Source organism: Urocampus carinirostris, chromosome 9 (genome assembly GCF_059441175.1).
Source record: "Urocampus carinirostris isolate Australia breed hairy pipefish chromosome 9, RoL_Ucar_1.0, whole genome shotgun sequence".
Taxonomy (NCBI): domain Eukaryota; kingdom Metazoa; phylum Chordata; class Actinopteri; order Syngnathiformes; family Syngnathidae; genus Urocampus; species Urocampus carinirostris.
The window spans coordinates 3309202-3330926 of NC_142357.1; the positions used below are offsets into that span (position 1 = coordinate 3309202).

Consider the following 21725-nt stretch of genomic DNA (forward strand, 5'->3'; position numbering starts at 1 on the left):
ATCGAATGCTTTTTCATATGTCATTTATACAATTGGTGTACCAGTAAGTAGAATTTAGAATAGAATAGAATAGAATAGAATAGAATAGAATAGAATAGAATAGAATAGAATTTGGTGCTTTTGTAAAAGGGATTTGATTGCCGTTGCCTACAACCACAAGATTTGTCCGGAGAAAAGTGAAACACAATTTTTTACTGATTCTTATTCAAACATTTCAGAGAGTTACAGGACATAAAGGCTGGTATGAATCGCTGTGAATGACCACAAAAGACTCCAAAAGCTGAGGCAACCAAGATGTTACTTAGAGTTGGTCAGGGCTGATTTAGGCCGCAAACAGCTAACGTTAGTGGCAAGTAGGAGAAGCTACGAAAAAGGTTACAGAATTTTCACAATCATAGGCCCCAGCTTGTTTAAAGGGGCACTCTTCGTAGCTGGTTTTACTTTTGTATCTCACACGACATAGGGCGCACCGCTTGATAAGGCGTGGGTGTCCTGTGCTGTGGCCGCGTTACAATAACACAGACAAGCTAACAAGTGTGCGTACAGTATTTAAAAATACAACGGAGGAAAAACAGAGTTCAGTTGTGATTTAAGTATTGATTACAAAGAAAAACACAGGGATAAAACATCATTTTAAAAAGGGGATGGTACAAATTAGAGTTTGCACCAAGAAGGACCTCCTTGGAAATGTTCAATTCTCATTTCTTCTGCTAGTGTTACTGCTCTTAGCCGAATAGTGACTGTCAAAACGCTTCTCCAACTTGTTTTTTGCTCGATGATCCACTGCTTGAGTTTTTCCTCCAATTCTGGCCACCTCACCTTATTTCTGTAGAAGCTTATCTGAGTCTTCTTTACTTGGAGATCGTTTTTCAGCTTCCTCCAACTGTGAACCATTGATCCAATAATTCTCGTTGGTTGCTCTTGTTTCCATGTTCATCCGCGATGGTGGTAGGCGTCAGTTTAAATTGTGCTTTGTAGGCGTGTTTCTTTGCCACTTTCAGGGTTGTTTATACAACATGTTCTGCATAATTCAAGTGCCTGTTCTTTTATATACATGCCCACAACTCACCCTTGAGCGGTACATCCTACTTTCCACGCTTCAGAAGTCTAGTGCTGTTCTCAGCTACGTCCGCCGCACGATAGGGTGTGCTGCACAATTTGAAGGAAAACTGACACTCATGTGCGCCTTTTGGTTGTAAAAACATAGTAGAAAAAGCCTGGTACAGCCAAAGAGTAATTGTGCAGCAGACATGACTCAGCGACATTTGCTTGCATGACCAGCTGTTGAATGCTAGTGACAAAGAAAGATGAACACACGGCAGCTACCAATTACAATAGTGGCGATCCATGTGCCGCAGTGAAGTGGCTACCGTGAATTGCTAGAGAATTAAATGAGTGAGTAAAAGCTTGCAAGAGCGAAGCCGATAGAGATGTGTGCCTAAATTACGAGAATCGGCAACAATATCAATGTTCACTACGTTCTTATCAATGACAAAAGATACTGTTCAACACATAACACCCAGCTGCGGAACACATTGGCTGATAAAGTACGACCTAGACAAGCTAGCTTTCCAAAATTATCTTTTTAACTTCCATAGTAGCAAAAAGACAGCCAAATATGATGATTTCTTCCAAGTGGATCTTACATTTTGTAGGAAAACTGCAGTACAGTGATCCTTTGCTACATTGTGGTTTACTTTTTGCAGTTTTGCTAATTGGGGTATTTGTATCTGGCAGTGTGTCCCGAATATTGATTGGCTAAACAGTTACACCGCCTCTTCCCTACTGGTGCGTCAACGACATTGCAGTATCATATGTACTGTAGACGTGAAAGAACTGAATTTACATTACATACAACACAATTGACTTGCAATTTTTATGTTTCGTGACTTTCAGCAAGTGGGTCATGGACCCTTTAATGAGCAGTTTATTAAAAGGTATCCAATGTAATTGACAGTGCAATGTCGGTGTATGAAGAACTTTTTGCCAAGAAGTGAAAGAGTGATAACAACGGCCAATAACTATGTAATTTTCTTCAAGAAAAAAATAAAATAAAAAAAAAAATTAAAAAAAAAACACCTGCACCAAAGAAAAAAGAAAACGCTGCACAGCAGTGAAACACAAACGAGTCATTATTTGTTTGACTGCACTTTAAATAAGTTTTTTTTGTATTTTCCCCAGTTAAATCCAATTATTTAGGTTGCGGCATGCGGTGCTAATTCCTGCAATTTGAAGCTGTCAGTTCACATTGATTAAAATGATACATTTGACAGTGCAGAAGTTACTTGTAAAAACGTTTTGATGTACTGTACTTTTATTTGATAAACAAATGATTGAGCCTGTAAATGGGGCTTGCCTTTTGGTTTCAATGTATAAGAGAGAATTTCTATGTACTTTACCGACTAAAATTCAGAAGCCCGTATAACCACAACTGCCTGTACACATGCTGAGCCATGCCACTGTTCTTAAGCTTTCCCATCTCTTTCGCATGTGACAAAAAAAGACAGTGGACCAAGTATTGCCACTACTACATAAAAAAAAAAAAACATTGCATGTATATAAATGCTTGGAATCTTTTCAACATGTAGTGTGTGCTGATTGAATGTTTTAGTGGGGCAGCAAATTACTAATCAACAGGATTTTTTTTCTCCTATTGGGCCGTAAACTGTGACTCATATTGGGCTTTTATCAGTCCAATAACTTTAAGCCCAATAATTATCATTTATCCCTCCTTAATAACTATAGTCAGGATGTATAATGATTTTTTTTTTAAGTAGACATAACACTTGCTTTCCTTTCTATCATTTTGTTATGTGCCTAAGAGATGGGAGAGCTCAGCATGTGTCCAGGCTGTGATTACAGACGCTGCCCTACTTACGAACGAGACGATCGTTTGTAAGTTTAGTTTGTTTGCAAGTTGCTCCAGTGCTATATTTTGTATGGAATGCACTTTGAGGGTTTATACAGGGATCAGAATGGAGATTTTCATTTTCAGCTGAAATAGCCAGCGTCCAGGAATAAACCAGGGCGGCCAATTTTTCTAACGGCCGCCAGGGTGCGCCAGAGCAATAAAGGAAAGAGTGAGACAGTCGGATTTTGAATTTGTTTGCTACGCAAGAGAAAAAGTGAAAAAGTCGGAATGCCTTTGGGGTTCAAAAACAGCGGAAATCCGCGGATCCGCGGAATATTCTGATCCCTGTTTATACAAGTATGTTTAAAGCTTGTATAAGGAGGTTGTATTGTTTTGAAACGGAAAAATAAAGTTTAATAAAATAATATGCTCTATAACGTTACAAAGCAGGATGAAAAATAAAGCATAGTACTGAAAAACAAAGCAACACATCAGGCGTTGACATTCTGAGGTCTGTGAAGCCCTTTGATACTCCTTGTGATTAACGGCGTAATAAAAAACATGAATGGACTTGACTATAAAGATAAATAAAGGTAAGTTAATTTACTTTTGAAAGATTTAGGCAACTTCCTTCCCCGTGGTAAAAAGTGGACGAAAAAAAGCGATCTCTTCTGTAAACCTTTCACCAACCATATCAAATGGAATCACGAGATATTAAACAATAACAACTTCAAAGTTTTTAGCATGCTAGAGATAGTCCAGTGTGTATACACACAAACCAGGAATTACAAGCCAGATTTCTTTTTCGGGGTGGATGCTTGGTGACCTCTCAAAGCGCCACGCGGCGGAAAGAAGCACGATAGCATTGTACTCTACTCGGATAAAGGTGCACACAGTACAACATCTAACTTAAAGCAATGTCTGGATAGTTTTTAACATGCCGAAAAAAATATTTTTAGGTACTGTTGTTCGTAACTCGAATGTTTGTAAGTAGGGAAGCGTCTGTATATGGGCTTCTGAATCATTAACTTTTGAGAATATTTTTGCCACACTTCTGCATATACCGTATTTTCCGCACTATAAGGCGCACCGGGTTATAGGGCGCACCCCGAAAAAATAGTTTTTGGTCCTATTTTTGACATATATAAGACGCACCGGATTATAAGGCGCTACAATGGGAACGTGGACAAAACAGTCAGATAGTTCAGTCCAACTTATTACCCCCTTAACATTCCGAAAGCTTGCAAAGACGCAAAGACGTGTCGAGAACACGTGAGAATGCGGTGTCCGTAAGATGTTACTCAAATGCATCGTTCCATCATTCGGAAGGTTAAAGTCTTGGGATTCAAGAAATGATAACCATTCCTTCGTATCTATTTTCTTTTTCGCTCGCAACTTTACTGTGCATATGACAATAAACACTTGGAATTGAGTTTAATTTAAAAATAGACACTCCATTCCATCCATTATCTGCAACGCTTATCACAGAAACATCGAGTTCAGTCTGAAACAAGACAATATAAAACCGGGAATAGCTCACCGAAGTCATTGTGTTCATAATAATGTGCAGGCAATGTCCTCTTATATCCGTGAGGGTAGTAAATCCAGGAGAATACAATATTCACAAATACAGAATAGAAAAAAATGCTTTCTCTATGCCATCGGCCACATGCTATACGCATTTATCTTTTTCGGCCAATTGCAGGCTTTGTTTCGCTGTTTAAGCCAATGGCAGCCTGTACATTATAAAAAGGATCCGCCTCTTGACCTCCGAATAACTTTAGCCAATAGTGATCGATTCAACTGATGATTGACACATCTTTTTCGGCCAATTGCAGGCTTTGTTTGCCGTTTGAGCCAATGGCAGTCTGTAAATGATAAAAAGCATCCGCCTCTTGACCTCCGAATAACTTTAGCCAATAGTGATTGATTCAACTGATGATTGACACATCTTTTTCGGCCAATTGCAGGCTTTGTTTGCCGTTTGAGCCAATGGCAGTCTGTAAATGATAAGAAGGATCCGCCTCTTGACCTCCGAATAACTTTAGCCAATAGTGATCGATTCAACTGATGATTGACACATTGGTTAGCCAATGAAACGCCGGTAAATAATTCCCACCATCCACCGCGTACTACTTGGCGTTCGGGGGAAAATCGAGTCGGCGGCTGCAAGTTAGTTGGAAAACTTAATGTTGATCCATAAATAAGGCGCATTGTATTATAAGGCGCATGGTCAGCTTTTGAAAAAAATAAAGGCTTTTAGGTGCGCCTTATAGTGCGGAAAATACGGTATATTAATGTCGATTCAATTAAGATTGACTACTGCGCTACTAAATTAAGATTGACACCCTCGAGACTTTACGGTTGGCGGCGCAGAAAAAAAGAATAAGCCACTTTGTAGGAAAACAGTAGCAGCTTGTAGTCTGAATTTTAAGGCAATCCCATTTCCCCCCTTTATTTATGCTACGCAAAACAGTCTTAAAAACTTCTCATTTCATTCATGGATGTTCCATACTTATGTGAATTAAGGACATCTCATTTTCTATATTTTCTGTAATGGCATAGGAACCATGGCGCACTTAAAGATAATAAAGTCACTGTACCTTCGTCTATATCTGGGGGCAGTCCTCCAACAAACACTTTGCGAGAGTAGCGCTCTATACGATCCCCGTTGAGGTGGGGGAAACAGTGCGCTGAGCCAAGTCCACCAAGGCCCTGGTCAGTGGTGTCATCCTCACCGAAAGAGCGCTCATCCTCCATAGGGAACAGAGAGGAATGACCTAGAAACAAGGTTCCAAAAAATGAAATTAACACGCTGGTCAACAGCAGATCAAAAATCCCACACGACAGCGTGTCCCATTTCACACAAAGTTTCCTAGTGTAACAGAATTTTGAGATTTTGATGATTTGTTTAAAAATGTTTTGAGAAAAGCAAAAACAAAAAACAATCCTTTTTACCCTATACTGAGCCCAAGCTTTTCATTGATACATTGTTATATTCCTCTTATTAATATGATCACTAATGGTACCATTAACAAAACGCAATATGCCAGAGGGAAAAAAAATGCCAGCGTAAAATTCTATAATGCTAGACTTGCAGTACTGCTAAAAAAGAAAAACAAGTTCACATTTTACTAACATGGTGAAGAGATCTGGAATATGATTGCAAAATTGCAATTAAAACCAAAAAACAATGAGCTACAATGATACAATAAAAACATAAAATAAACTCTTGAACTTGTTTCAAATTGTTGCAGGACTGATTTTCCCTCCCTCAAATACATCATAAAATGTACCTCGTCTTCTGCCATAGCTTCTCGCTGCATGTAAAACAAAACAAGAAACCCTTGAGATTGTTATAGCGTTTAATGCAAACATCTTTCTTTATCTTGTGTGTTAGGTTGAGTATAAGGGTCTACTATTCTTTTAAACAATGCTATGCAAGTTTCACTCATGCCCTGGTGATTTGTAGGCAGGTATTTGACATACCATTCATAGGCAGAGGCCCGTCCCCGCCCTGGTGAGAGAAGCCGAAGCGTCCTACATTGAATGACAAAACGGGAACATGCTTCAAATAAAGTTATGAACTAACTTGTATTACCTAATTTCCGTCAAAAAAGGGTTGTTTGCATTGAATTTGTGTTTATAAGAAAATGTATTGAAAATAACAAAGTCTCATTTCAAACATTCATTCCAAGTGTAGTAAAAATTCCACAATCCTGCAACGACTAAAAAGAAATAATTTTCAATTTTCATTAGCGACTCTTAAAATAGGCGGAAAACATCAAACATCAGCAGAATCTTATTGCTACATTCTGAATAAAATCAAGAGCAACCTGACATTTTAAAGCAGTAACTTGGGAATTAATTTCAAGATGTTTGCACCATCTGTGTAAAATGTATTAATAGGGTTCTGTCAACAAAAATAAATACTTGTTTTCTTGTACTTGACACTTTTATTGGTGGCGGTTATGAACTAAATTGCATCCTAGGTGAGACTACGCCTCCAAAAATGTATACATAAAAATGGAAAATGTTTATCAAAGGTGGTTAAATAATAAATACAGATAGACTATATACGTAAAAATGGCAAATAGTCATCGAACATTGTAAAGAGAACAATAATAGAATAATAAAACTGACCTATATTCTTACACAACAAATCACACAACCCTACACGCTAAAAAAAAAGTTGTATAATGAAAAAAAAAAATCTAAAACAACCTTTCTGGCTTTCCTTAATGCAAATCATCAATAAGATCGTCATAAGCAATCTGCTCCCGTATTTTGATATGTTGATAACAGTAAGGCCAGTCACCTCATAAATGATTTTGCATCACATATTTGATCCATTTCTCAAAGTTCAGAAAAATGCGCAGGAGTTGGCCTGCGTTTTCACAGTTATAAATAATGTGCGTTATATAGAAGACAAAAGCAAAACTGCTTAAAGAGTCAGTCAAAATGTAGGACATCCTTAAATTACGTAATTTACACACCACACTAATATGATCGTTTGGCTGTCTATTTTGTAAGGCTTTAAGTTCACAAATGATGGTACGTGTCGAATATTAAAAGTTATTAATATATTTTATTATTTCAGAAACAGGTGAAGGAAAAGGTACACATTTAGTAGGTCAATCAATTGTATTGTCTTAATAACCAAAATGTCTGGCCATAATGGAATGGTTCAACCCAAGATGTCTAAGGCCACCTAATTTGTACCCACGTATTGTTTAGAACAGTGTTTCTCAACTGGTCAGACAGGATGCACTTTTGGGTTACAGACCTTTTTTCAATGGGTCGTGGGCCTTTCCTTGACAAAATAATGCGAAGAAAAAAAATCAGAGAGTCAATTACACTCTTTAACGTAGATGGTGATAATGCCCTGCTTGATCTCCTCGATCTGTTGAGTCCATCGGCTATTTAACAGAACGCTAACAAATCTAAAAAAAAAAAAAAAAAGCTAAATTTACTTTCAAATACACCCTTCACACCAAGATCTTGCTCTTAAGGTACCATCTACTCTGGTTTGTGGTCACGGGAAAATTGTTTTTTCCTCAGTAAAAGATGAAACAAGAATATTGACATTTTCAAGTGGCAAAAATGAGTGTTCTTTAGAAAAAAGCAGTGGTCCAGTCATAAAGTATAGCATAATTTCAGCTTTGGCCACCGTTTAAGTAGTGTTAATTACACATTATTTGAAGACACCCTCCCATCCATCCAGCCATAAATTATGTGCACCACTTATCCTCAGTACGGTCGCCAGCTTCGGGCACTGGGCAGGGGACACCTTCAACTGGTTGCCAGCCAGTCACAGGGCACACAGAGACGGACAACTCACTCACTCATTCACACCTAGAGACAATTTGAACCGGCCAATTAACCTGACATGCATGTTTTTGGAATGTGGGAGGAAACCGTACTGCCCGGAGGAAACCAACGCAGGCACTGGGAGAACATGCAAACTCCACACGGGGAGGTTGCAGTAGCTGGACTTGAACCCTAAACCTCTGCACCGTGGGGCTGCACACTAACCTACCAGCCGCTGTGCCGCCAACTTCTATTATATAAGGCTCTATTTATTTATAGCCAGTGGAAACATGCTTGTCCTCCCAATTGTTACTGTGGGAACTAACCTTTCAAGGAATCCTGTTCAGCCCTCATGATGTCGATCAGGGAGTTCTCCAGAGAGTGCATGTTGAATCCATCAAAGGAGCGGGTTTTCTCCTGCTGAAAGAAAAGGAAAAAAAACAATTGGTTTCCCCACAGTACTCCAAACACCATCTCAGGCAGTGGTAGGCCCCACAGCTAGCCATGATCTTTTCTGTTTACATTTATATTTGCTGTGTCTAACAATCATGTCGTTATGCACCTCTAAAGTAAAAGGTTGTTAAGTGTTAGGTAATAAAATGAATAATTAAATATATAAATAAATAAAGTTAATTGTATAGTCATATCGTCAGGTGTGGGTTGTAGAAGTCACATGAGTACTATCTATACCAGGGGTCCGGAACCTTTTTGACCCAAAGAGCCTTAAAAGCAAAGATCTTTTTTTTTTTTAATTTGAAAGATCCACACCATATATTTTAAGACAAAATTCAAAAGAACCGCCAAACTCGATCTCCAGAAAAAAGCTGAATCTTTAGCACATTACATTTCATTTTTAATGTGTTATTTGATCAAATCTAGCGTAAAGGCTCATTCTGACTGTCATTTTTGTCCTAAATAATGGTTTCAAAACAAGGTGCAAGCAAAGTTTTTTGTAAAACTTTCACAAAATGCTGTCAATAATGAGGATATTGTCGTATTTACCTTTGGAGCAGAATCCAAATAGTGAGAGAGAGAAGGGAGAGTCTTGTGTTGTTTGCAGATATCTGCCCACCTCTACCGCTCACCCAATGAAATTGCTCGGAGTGGTTTCCTGGCGTTTTTGGGTATTTGCCGTTTGTTCTGTGAGTCTTCTTCATAGTATCTCAACAGTGAACATACAGTTTATTAAGCTAACATTTAAAAAGTTTCTTAGCTATCGACTGCCAAAATGCAGTATGTCGTGTGACACACTGATTGTAAACTGTAGTTGAAAATGAGCTATATGTATACATTGGACTTTACAAAAATCCAAGTCAGTGTTGCTTCGGTTTGCATATACCAACATTGAGTTTAAACCACTCGATTTTGGAACAGGGAACTATGCTTTGTTCAAATTTTAATCCCGAGCCATTTGTACTCATGAAAAGAGCAATAGGTTCCCGACCCCAGATCTATACAGTTCATGGAGAACATCTCTCATCATCTACTAAGGACTAAGAGGTACCCAAACCCTGGTCTTGAATTGATTTGCACACACTAATGCCTGGAACTTGACATTATTTTTCTATTTCTGCTAATTTGTGGTGGTAAGATGGACATTTTAAAAATATGATTTATTGAAAGCATCATGTTTTACCATTTGTGGAAAATGTTTACTAATAAACCATCACTTAAGTTACCTGTTTAACATTTTTTCCCCAATTTCCTAGAGACTTACCACAATATGATAAACAAAATGTATGGAAATACTGAAAAACACACCTGGAAAGGGTAGATACTATCACTGCGGTTCACAGCATCCTCAACCCAGCCCTTGTGATTGAAGCCAGAGCTATTTCGAGGAAACTTTTGTGAAGGAACCTGGAGAACAGTACGGGTTTCATTTAGAGGCAGACATTATTTTGTGTAAATAGAACCAGTGGGTATGAATACACAGTAGAAATTGGATTTTAATCAATCACACGTCACCTAACCTTGTATAGCGCTAAACGTTATGGAAAAAGTTTTCCACAGCTGCAGCTGCAACAAAGCAATTCTCTAGGCTCATTATGTATAACAAGAATAGAATTTTTGTAATTAAGGGTTATACAAATTAATACGACTTGACAACACCACCACCACCAAAACATGTTGCCCATTACACTTTTGCATATGACACATACAAGCTGTATTAAGATGACCAAAGGGCACTATTCATTTGAAAGAAAGATTAAGGGCAGCAGTCCAACAGAACCACTGTTCCGCCTGTTTCCATTCCTCCACCTTTAAGACAGCAGAGTTTATCAGAAATTTATGTCTGGTGAGGATGTTAACTTTTGAAAGACGTTCTATGAAATGAAATGATCTGCATTTATATAGCGCTTTTCAAGTAAGGCTTCCCAAAGCGCTTTACAGTGTGCTTCACATTTCCCAATAGCGGCCGTGCAGCCATGTAAGGCGCTAACCTGCATATTGGGGGTATTAGGGGTTCAGTGTCTTACCCAAGGACACTTCGACATGTAACACGGAGGAGCCGGGATTCGAACTGAGATCTCTTGATCCCAAGATGAGCGCTCTACCTCCTGAGCCACTGCCGACCGTTATAGATTCATAAATGCCTTAAAAATGTAATCTACTTGTACAGGCAAAAAAAAAGTGTTCATCTTCATTGTCTTGTCAATTGATCATTATTTAAATCTTGGTAAGAGAGATCAAAAGCACTGTGTTTGATGTTGTATCTATAACCTCAACAAAATTATCACATTATGAACCTTCTCATTTGTTCGTTTTCCAACAGCTCTAGCCGCACAAATGTCATGGGGGTGCTGGAGCCCATCCCAGGTGACTTTGGGCAGCAAGGAAATACATTATTACACATTATTATTATAATTTTAACAATATTGAATATGAAAAGTTCATTTGTTCCTTGAGTTGGACGGAAGAAAAAAAAGAAAATGGAACTAAGCGGAAATCACCAAGCTGAGTAAAATATGGTTTCTGTTCAATAATATGTCAAATACTGTGAGTATTCATTTAGTCACTAGATTCTAGTGGCACCAGGATAACTGCACCCATTCAAGCTGACATCAATCCATAATTATTCTACTGGTAGAGTCATGTCATTTGGGACTTTTCAAAGTGCAGTAAAAGACAGTGGAACTTTCAACTTGTGTTGTATTATGATTAAGTCCACTCAATTATAGTATTGCAGCGAGGACAGAATTACATTTATAAAAAAGGGCATGGCTGGTTCATTAGCACTCTTGGGTTTCAGAGCACTCTGGCTACCTACTAAAGTAGGCCATCCGGGAGGTAGCTCACATGACCGATACTTAAATAGTAAAGTGAATAGTACTCTCAAAGCTGTGTCAACCCCTATACTCCCTATTCAGTCACACGCTACAAGCTTGAAATTAAGTGACATGACCAAAACAACAATAGATTATTTAGAATTAAAGCTGTGATGATTAGTCGAAAGTATTTGTTTCCTCGATATCAGATTATTATCAGGCATCCTTAGTTGCAGTGTTTTGAAATTTTTTCTTTGCTTGAGGGAAACATTAGTCTCAAGAAGCCAGAGGAATATTACTGCTCTAGAATATTCTAAAAAATGATAGGGGCAACAATTGTATGTTGAATTGTAAAATCAGCAGAATAGTATCATGTATCATTACAGGGGAAGTGAAAACCAACATTTTCTTGACAAGAACAGTCATTGCTTCTCCCTGAAATTAGGAAGTATACCTCACTGCTTTGACTTCCTTTCAAAGGGGCGGCCATTTTGGCACAGTCGACTGAAATGGAATCACAGTTACTCAGGCCTCGCTGATCATGAATTGTAAACATCACAAGAAAAAGATGATCTGTGATTTGCAATTTCTCAAGAAATGACCACAACATTTTTCATCCTCAACAACAGACAAAATGGCAACCACTTCAGATGAATAAAAATGAATAAATTTTGCTCCTGAAATCATAATCCGCAACACATAATTTTTAGAATATTGTCCTAACACAAATTGACTAGTTGAGTCAGGAGACATAAATTAACATTTGATGGCTGTCTTGCAATTTAATAAATAATTTCTATATGTAAAAAGCAATATGCAGTTTACAGAGTATGAGTGCTCTAATAAAATGGTCCACAACCACAGGGCTGCGAGTTTGTTACCAGGCTGCCTAGTGAGGAAAAAAGGGTAGTCTTATTTTTTTTTTTTTTTGCTTATACTATATTCATCTGTGTAGAAAGCACATCTTTCCCAAGAAAATAACTCAGAATTTTGGGTGCACATTATACACGAGGATTTAGGTTTGTATATTACCGTCGAAAAACATCGCTGACCACATTAGCACAACATTGGTTGCAAAGGGAAACAAACCCAGATCGCAGCAGTGTGAGCAACATATTTTTATTACTAGACCACAAGGGGTGGAGAAAACACATTCGATTTTATATCATTATCACACATTTTTTACATTTTACACATTATTATTAAAATTTTAACAATATTGAATATGAAAAGTTCATTTGTTCCTTGAGTTGGACATCACCTCCCACTGGAGATTGGGTAGAAGGAACAGCAGGGGACCAGTTGTTGAAGCTTGTCAGCGAAGCAGTGGGAGACTGTGCGCACCCCGTACTCATTCCCAGGGTATCCTGGTAGTCAAACCCACTTAAAACTGGTGACTCCATCCTTAAAATGGAACTAAGCGGAAATCACCAAGCTGAGTAAAATATGGTTTATTTTTACTACGTTGTTGAATACGTGGGGCTATGTTCAAAATAATTTATTGACAACATAAACTATAAACACAATTCCAAAGTAAAATTCGAAATGAATTAATTGAACGCCTTTTAAAGTCTGATTTATAATCTGATACACTATAAAGTATTTTCCTCGTCGTACTTTTTTGCGTTAAAACTTTCAGGACGGTACTGTGACTAAAAACAGAGTGATAAAATAAAATCGAATTACTTTTCTTATGTAATCTACACCCCTTTAGGTCTAAAGATTATTATTATTATTATTATTGTTGTTGTTATTCTCACTAATGTTATTGGGCCAGGCCGGGCCACAAGAATATTGTAAATAGACTGGTCCGTACAGAAATGTTTGGGACCAGTGGTGTACTATTGAGTGTTGTGACCATTGAATGTGCCACTAAATGGTGATAAAGCTCATGCACTTCTGCCAGCTTCAAAAAGGCCCTTTTTAGAAAATTGTCTTTTAAAAGTTGTATTATTATTTTTAGTGTATAACTAATAAAAAGTTCATCAGTAATGACTGACATGGTCAATTGAAAAAGTCGCACTGTTAACTCTTAAGCAGAATGTACAATTCAGTTGTGAATATTTCGTTCACAAAGAGAAAACAATATACAGAGCTATAATTACCTTGAGTAGTGTAAAAGGTGGTACATAGCCATCTTGTACTATTGCATCTAGCTTTAAGCTTTGTTTAAGGCACAACATGGGAAATTTGTAACTTATGTAGCATACTGATATATTTTTTCGCTTATCAATATTGGACACCTGCAAAGGAGATTATATAGGATTCCAGTCACTGTTGTTGATTATTTTGAATATAATGGACTGTTTACATCATTGTAACTATCAGCCAATTGTGTTGCTGTTCTTTCCATGCTGTTAGGGTGGATCTGCTTTAATAGAGCAAGAAAACTAAAGTACAATTCCCAATAAAATTCCATTAAATGAAACATTCACCCACCTGACTGTTAGGGAAGGACTTCTTCAGTGGAGAGATGGAATTAATGCCCGTCATTACTCCACTTACACTACGCCTGTAGTCTCGAACCCCATGTGTACCGCCCCAACCTCCATAGCCGCTGGGGCTCCAGGTGGTTGATGTGGGTGTGGAGGAGCTCTGGTAACTTCCCCAGGGTGAAGGGTGTTTGCTCTGGGCAGGAGTCAGATGGGGTAGATTGGGAAAGCCTCCGGTCCGATGACTATGTGGAGGAAATGGGGGCTGCGGAGGGTGAGGGCTCGCTGGGGATCGCCGATGCTGTGGTGGAATGCCCTGCCCATGAGGGTGATAGGGTTGGGGGTGGGGTGTCGCAGGATGGTGCTGGGATACTAGTCCAATCTGCGGAGAGAAACTGCCACCTGCACCAAAGCCAGGCATGGTGTGGTGGGAGAAGCTCTGGAACAGCAGAGGAGCTGTGTTTCCATTGGAGCCAGCAGGACCAAAGAAACCCCCAACATCATCACCTCCCACTGGAGATTGGGTAGAAGGAACAGCAGGGGACCAGTTGTTGAAGCTTGTCAGCGAAGCAGTGGGAGACTGTGCGCACCCCGTACTCATTCCCAGGGTATCCTGGTAGTCAAACCCACTTAAAACTGGTGACTCCATCCTTAACTTTTCTTTACCACCACTGCTTTCCAATGAACCTTTCTCCATCAAGTTATCTTCAGGAAGACCTCCCTCTAGCTCCACTAAGGGAGTGCCAGCTTCTTGCTGACCTGGAGAGAGGGCCTGAGGCTGGGTCTGGACCTGAGACTTTTCCTGCATTTCCCGGAGGTCTAAAGTGTTGGAATTGTCTGATTCCAGCGTCTCATCTTGCATGTTACTGTGTTGGGCTATAGGGAACAGCCAAGCGCTGCCCCCATTGGTGGAGCAGGTGTTGTTTACAAAGGAGGGGGGGCTGGGCGGGTTAGAGGACTGGTGGGGGTGCTGGGGTTGAAGGTGAGGCGGGATCCTTACTGGGAAAGCAGATTTGTTACCACTGTCGTTTTTCACCAGAACCCCAAACCCGTAGTCCCCCATTTAGGAAACCTTTACACAATTAGTAGGTAATGGTTTTCACCGTCTTTTGCTATGTCCTGAAAAACAAGAGGTGCAAACTGATCACAAGGATGACCTAACAGAATACCAGGTACACATTGAATTTTTTATTCAGGGGTCTCAAATTCATATGGCTTGGGGGCCACTGAAGTGAGGATCTGGGTGACATTGGGCCAAATAGTGTTTTCCCACTAAGAAAATATCTCAGACAAAGAAACCACTTTTCTCACAAATTTTTAGAATTTGCTACAAAAAATAAGATCTAAAAATAAAAATATTAATTATCAATATGAAACTAAATCCGTAGGAGTTGAATCCATATTTTTCGTGGGCCGCACTTACATTTAAGGGACAGTGTGCATTATTTGAACACTTAAAGTCACTTTATTTTGTAGTGCAACTGAAAACAAGTGATACAAGTAAGACAAACTACAGAAACTTGAACAAACTTGAACAAACTTGACCATTGTTCTATTTTTTTGCCAAGCCTTTAACAAAGTTTCTGTTTTTTGGATGGGGGTACCTTTAGCAGCAAGACGGAGAACAAATACCTCTAAATGACAAGAAAAAAAATAAGGAAGAAATAGAAAAGGGGAGGAAGGGAAGGAGACAAAAGAAAAACGAACGACAAAATGGGGCTAATAAGAGAAAATTTGTGTAATGAGAAAAAACAGGAAAAAAAGAAACAAGGGAAAAAAAAGAGAAAAAAAATAGAAGGCAAAAAGGGGGAGATAAAAAAGGCAGATTTGGTAGCAACAAGACAGCCGACAATTATCTCAGCTCCCTCTAGGTGAGGTCAAGTCAAGCTATGTTTATTTGTCTAGACCTTGAACACAAAAAGTCTCAAAGGGCCGCAAAGACCACACTCAAAACATCCCCTTATCTGGAACCTACTTGAGGGCAGAGAAAAACTCAAAAACCTCAGGATGAGAAAAATAAAGTAAACTGTGAGAAGGTAACACAAGGAATACCCCTTCAAGGATGAACATGCTGCAATAGATGTTGCAATACACAAACATCTCATCTCATCTCATTAGCCGTACCGCTTATCCTCAGTAGGGTCGCGGGGGGCTGGAGCCCATCCCAGCAATCATCGGGCAGTGGGCAGGGGACACCCTGAACTGGTTGCCAGCCAATCGCAGGGCACACAGGGACAGACAACTCATTCGCTCATTCACACCTAGGGACAATTTGGACCGGCCAATTCACCTGAAATGCATGTCTTTGGAATGTGGGAGGAAACCGGAGTGCCCGGAGGAAACCCACGCAAGCACGGGGAGAACATACAAACTCTGCACAGAAAGTCTGGAGTTGGATTTGAACCCACGACAGGTTCCCATGACATGAACTGTGCCGCACAAGCGCTAACCACTGCGCCGCTAACAGAACGTCCAGTTGACAGCTTCCAGCTCTAAAATATTGACTGAAGTAGCAGGTTCTAGATCAGGGGTCGGGAACCTTTTTGACTCAAAGAGCCATAAAAGCAAAAAATATTAATTTTATTTTGGGAAAGAGCCACACCATATATTATGAGACAAATTTACTAAATTGCTAAACCGGCGCCCCAGACAAAAGCTTAGTCTTCAGCACATTTATTTTTGATGATTTGATCAAAATTATGAAAAGAGAATAATGCCAGAGCCCCTGTCCCAAATTCAACAAACAGACCACTTTAAACTTGTCTCTTTCTTGCAATTACTCAAGATCGGTTAAACTCCTTTTGACCCTTTTTTTCATACATATTAGTCTCAAAACCAGATGCAAGCATTTATTTTGTAAAAACGTCACAACATTCTGAGAATAGGGAGCCTTATGTGCTTACCTTTGGCGAGAGATGGGAGGGAATGCTTGTACTTTTTGCATAGCTCCACCCATCCCTCCCACTCACCCAATCAAATGACTAAGTTCTCTTCCGGTGTTTTGGCCTATTTACAGTTCTGTGGATTCATCATAAAGTATCTGAACACTGAACACAGATTATATAGTGAACTTTTAAATAAAGGATTCTTTAGCGTTGTACAACCAAAACGAGTTTTTTTTTCCCCCCTTTTTTGTGTGACACCTTGACTGTAAATTGTAGTGAAAAACGTGCCCTATATATACTGCGAAGTGTTGCTTTTACATTTAGCTTTGTCTGGCTTTACGTGTACCTGAATAGGATTGACAATTCCGGTTTTGAACAAGATGGAGAAATTTTGCATGCAATCAAATTGGTCTCTGAGCCACAGATACTCATAGAAAGAGCCATATATGGCTCGCGAGCCATAGGTTCCCGACCCCTGTTCTAGATGATGGCGCGCATCAACTCCAAGTGCTGGTCTGATGGCTCAAAATGTATGCACTGTGCAACAAGGTTTTTTCTGCCTTATATATGTAAAATAAATGCAGATTTCTCAAGTATTTAAAAAAATGCATGTTTGTATGGCTAGTTTTGCACTGCAGAGCTTAAGGCTCAATCCAGATATTTTTGTGGTAGCGTTCACATTTCCATCTAAGTGCAAGTTGTATGTGATCTACTTTGTAAACGGTGCCTGCGCAAAGGAGTGATGTCACACTGAATGCACCCAGTGTTTACGGATGCTAACAGAATATATATATATATATATATATATATATATAGTTATTGTGCTACTGGAGCCTGAACAGAGGGGGTTCCCCTCAAATAATAATTAAATACAAAACCTTACTTTCTCTCCAATTAATGTTTTCCGTGTTTTCATGCGCCATGGTTGTTAAGTTCTACGCTTCATCCTGCCTCTCGGCGATGTGGAGGTCACATCAATGCTCCTTGACCGCATTTCAACTGATTAAATATGTATCCGATTTAGGACCACATATGGAAGTGGCCTGGGCCTGGTGTGCAAAAAAGCAGATTTGTGCCATTCGAACAGACTTTAACAGATCCAATACAGGTCGGGTCTGTGCAAAAAAAAAAAAAAAAAAAAAAACAAACTGATTTTCCTGCAGTGTGAGCCTAACTCATCATAGTTCATGTGTTTTTACCGATTATTTAAATTAATAGGGTTTTAAACACCAAGAAGAGCCAAACAGTACACATTGTCCCTTTAAACTTTCATATTAAGGCGGGACCTCAGATAGCCATCTTGCAGGCTATAGTTGACTCCGGGGAACCGTGTTTGAAACCCTCGGTTTAATTAGAAAGGAAACCCCAGGTAAAAGGACACGTACGGCACTTGCACTGCGTTGTCTTTCAAAATGCAACCCCCAAAATGAAAGATATATCTCATTAAAATAATAAATGGTAAGTGAGAGGGGAAAACACCCAACAGAACCAGCATCAGAAGACGCTAACAGCCGGTTAGACGCCTACAAAGGTCGTCGCGTAGCTAGCAGCAAGGCTAACATCGACTTCACCACCTTGCATATGTCCTTTTCATCATGCACTTACAACCAGACTATTTTAAAGCGCAACCAAAAATGAAAAGTGAATTTATGACGGTATGGACACCTACCGAGAAATGTTCCTTTCTATTCTATGACCTCCTCGTAGTGGGCCATTTAAAGACGGGAAAATGGTGATGACGTCTGTCGTCAGTCCTGAGTGTAGGGCAGTTCCCTTCCCAGAGCCGCTATGCTAGCATAAGGGACGTTTAGATGGCTAGCATATTTGCACAGCAGCTGGCTGCTATTAATGCGCTTTATGCGGATAACAACGTCAGACGAGGCCGAAAAACGGACACGACGCCGTAATGGGGGAAAGTAGAAAGGAAATTCCGGGGAACGAAAAGTTAAAATTTGAGCTTGGCTCTTAAAGCGACCTCATAATTTCGTGCCCTGTATGTTCAATGTCACACGCAGCAAGCCATCCAAATGTTCAACGCAGCGCAAATCCCGCCCGTTGTTATAACACAGTGACAACCACAGTCAATCGGTGGCTACTCGGTGGTAACTACCTTCAATTCGGCGTCATGATATTATCGTTTTGATGTTTCCATTTTCAGGCTTTTTGTGCGTTTCCCAGACGGCCGGTGTAAATGGTTTCTCCTTTCATGTAGATGACAGCTGAGCCAGTCGGTGGACACTTCCGACTACAAACCACACCTTGGGTAGCAGCAGGGAGCCAATGAGTGTCAGGATTTCCACCATAGTCCCGCCCAGTCACGTCTTTTTTATTGGATCTGATTGGATGCAGATTGTGTTGCCGCGCCTATGGCACGCCTTAATTCAACGAATGGCACATGTTCTCCTCCCAAATAAGGCTGCATGGGAATCGATAGGAGGAGTAGTAAGAGAGAATTCTAGTAATCGAAAGTAGTCATACTTAGTGTTGGGCACGTTACTTTAAAACAATAATCAGTTGTAGTAACTCACTAAATCTTTTAAAAAGTAACTGATTTAGAAATTGAATTACTCTATAACAAAAGTTCCAGGGCAAGTTACAATTTACGTAACTTTGAAGAGGGTCTACAGAGCAGAATTAAATGGAAGGAGAAAGAGGAAGGCCGCAATTGACGAGGATGGATGGTGTTATGATCGTGTTATGCATGAAAGAGGTCTCAATGTAGTGGAAGCTAGAACTCTTGTTTGTGATAGGAATGTGTGGAGAGGTTCTGTGAAAAGATAGTGGGATGTTTGGACGTGTTCTAAGGGATGGGCAGAGCACCTGTATGATATGGCAGGGGTAAACCAGTGAAAGCTGTCGGGCCCTGCTGTTGAAAAGAAGAGTGTGTTGTGTCAACCTGACCCGAGTGACATGGCCGCTTTCTCTTGTCCTGTTTCATCTGGAGAGACGAAAGCATGACCAACTTGGGTGCCGAGCTGCTTAACTTGTTTGGGTATTCGGGCATATGGGTTGGCCATGGTCCATTTTTTTCCCTTTTCTTTGTTTTTGTGTCTGTGTTTGGCTTGCTGTTGGTCACCCCTCTCAAGAGATATGACCAGGGTAGACAGATAGATGTATAGATAAAAAAGTAGCTGTATGTCAAATAATTTGACATTTTCTGAGCAATATTTGAGCCAGTTGAATAGAGATGAACAAACTGGTAGTTGCACTATATAACCTTGTATTATTTATTGCACCTCACCAGCAACAGATTATTCCTACATCCAAAGTGCAAACAGTAAACAATATAATAACAATCAGCATGTACATAAACACACAAAAACTTACATAAACACACACAAAAACGTAGGTAAACATGCAAAAAAAACCTCGGTAAACAAACACAAAAAGGTACACAAACACACAAAAAACACGAAAAAACATAAATTGTACGTAAATACACAGCACCCGGAGCTACCCGGAGCAATCCGGCTTCAACGCCGCTAAACAGAGACACGAAAGCCGGGGGGAATCGGAGAGGAGGCGGACTTGCTAACACGAGGTGGTGTATCCCTGGATTTTCACAAAGAAAAGTTTTCCATCTGCCATAGGGATGTTGAACTTTTGGACTGGCGTGATGTCATCCACTTCGCTACAAGCACCCCTAGGGCATCATGTTCATCTCTTAATAAACAACGGGGTAGACTGCTGGAAGTGTGAATTTCCCTACGGGGATGAATAAAGTATCTATCTATCTATCTATCTATCTATCTATCTATCTAAGAACATACACACATGCAGGAAAACGTATGCTAAAACACCCAAAAACGTACGTAAACATGCATCAAACTCTGCGTAACGCACCACTTTTGACCGTCAGTACTGGTAACTACGTTGTAAAGGCAGAAAAAAATCATTATGGATTTCCCCATTACTGAACAAAAATAATGCCGTTACATAACAGCGTCATTTACAACACTACTTATACTGTGATTGCATGTTTTTCAAAGACCTTGTTGTAATGGATTTATTTAAAATCTATTTTATCAGAATAAGAATAGCCTTTATTATCATTGTATTGCTACAACTTAATTACGGTTGTACTTCAGTTGGCAAGAATGTACAAAAAAAAAAGACTAATGAATAGAAAAATATAAAGTGTTCACTTATAATACAAAGCGTTTAAATCTGAAATAAAAAACATACACAACCGGGATATTACACTTGAGCAGGGATATTGCACTTAAACTGTGACAAGTCAACATGACTAAAATACCTTCCATTTGCATAATATTATAGATATGAATTCAAGTGTAAATACGGTAAACAGTACAATGTAAAAAGATTTTACAGTATAAAAATAAAAAAGGGAAAAATACTTAGTCTGCATGAACGACTCCAAAAATACTTCTACTGCACAATTGTTTTAAAACAAATAAAGACAAGAAACATCTGAATAAAAACTGTACACAACAGCAAAATTGCACTTAACCTGGGATATTGCACTTAAAAACCGCGTTATTGTACTTAGAAACAGGGACGTTGCACTCTAGAACTGTGTTTCACGGCTATGATCTTGTGTGCTGATAGCTTGGGGGAAGAAACTATCAGTCTGTGTGTTTGTCTGGGCCTTGTGGGATCTGAACCTTGGCTTCAGTTCAAAAAGAGTTTTGCCGGACTTTGATGAGTCTTTGAGGATGTGTTTAGCTCTGTTGAAGTAGCGAGAGCTGGCAATGTCGTCTAGGCTGGGCAGAGGGCAGTCGGTGTTTATAAAGCTCTGTAGTGCTTTCCTGTCACTGCGGAGCATCCTGCGGATCATGCCGTGATGCATTACTTTAGGATGCTTTAAATGGTGTTGCTGAAAAATGTCACCAGTAGCTTTTCCTTCAGGTGCTTTCACCTGAGCAATCTCAGGAAGTGGAGTCGCTACTGGGCCTTCTTTATCACTGCCGTTCTTTCCTTGAGTCTTAGATTGAGTAGCAGCATGTTGCATAATTAT

The 21725-nt window shown here is 39.5% G+C and overlaps 1 protein-coding gene across 7 annotated transcripts in view; it reads right to left on the minus strand.

Moving 5' to 3' along the window:
• The window catches only part of LOC148359108 (cytoplasmic polyadenylation element-binding protein 4-like), a 35973-nt gene extending 16988 nt beyond the window's left edge, over window positions 1-18985 (minus strand). For 2 of the 7 annotated variants that reach the window (XM_088344201.1, XM_088344207.1), the window contains exons 1-7: window positions 18858-18985; window positions 13870-14981; window positions 9923-10021; window positions 8488-8581; window positions 6341-6391; window positions 6148-6171; window positions 5455-5631 (exon numbers count right to left, since the gene is read on the minus strand). In XM_088344201.1, coding sequence (XP_088200327.1) covers window positions 5455-5631; window positions 6148-6171; window positions 6341-6391; window positions 8488-8581; window positions 9923-10021; window positions 13870-14925 — 1501 coding nt within the window. In that variant the 5' untranslated portion in view covers window positions 14926-14981; window positions 18858-18985. Of the gene's footprint in view, window positions 1-5454; window positions 5632-6147; window positions 6172-6340; window positions 6392-8487; window positions 8582-9922; window positions 10022-13869; window positions 14982-18416; window positions 18756-18857 lie in introns of those variants that run through there. The other 5 variants (XM_088344203.1, XM_088344202.1, XM_088344204.1 and 2 more) reach the window with 5 other exon arrangements.
• Window positions 18986-21725: the final 2740 nt, after the last annotated feature.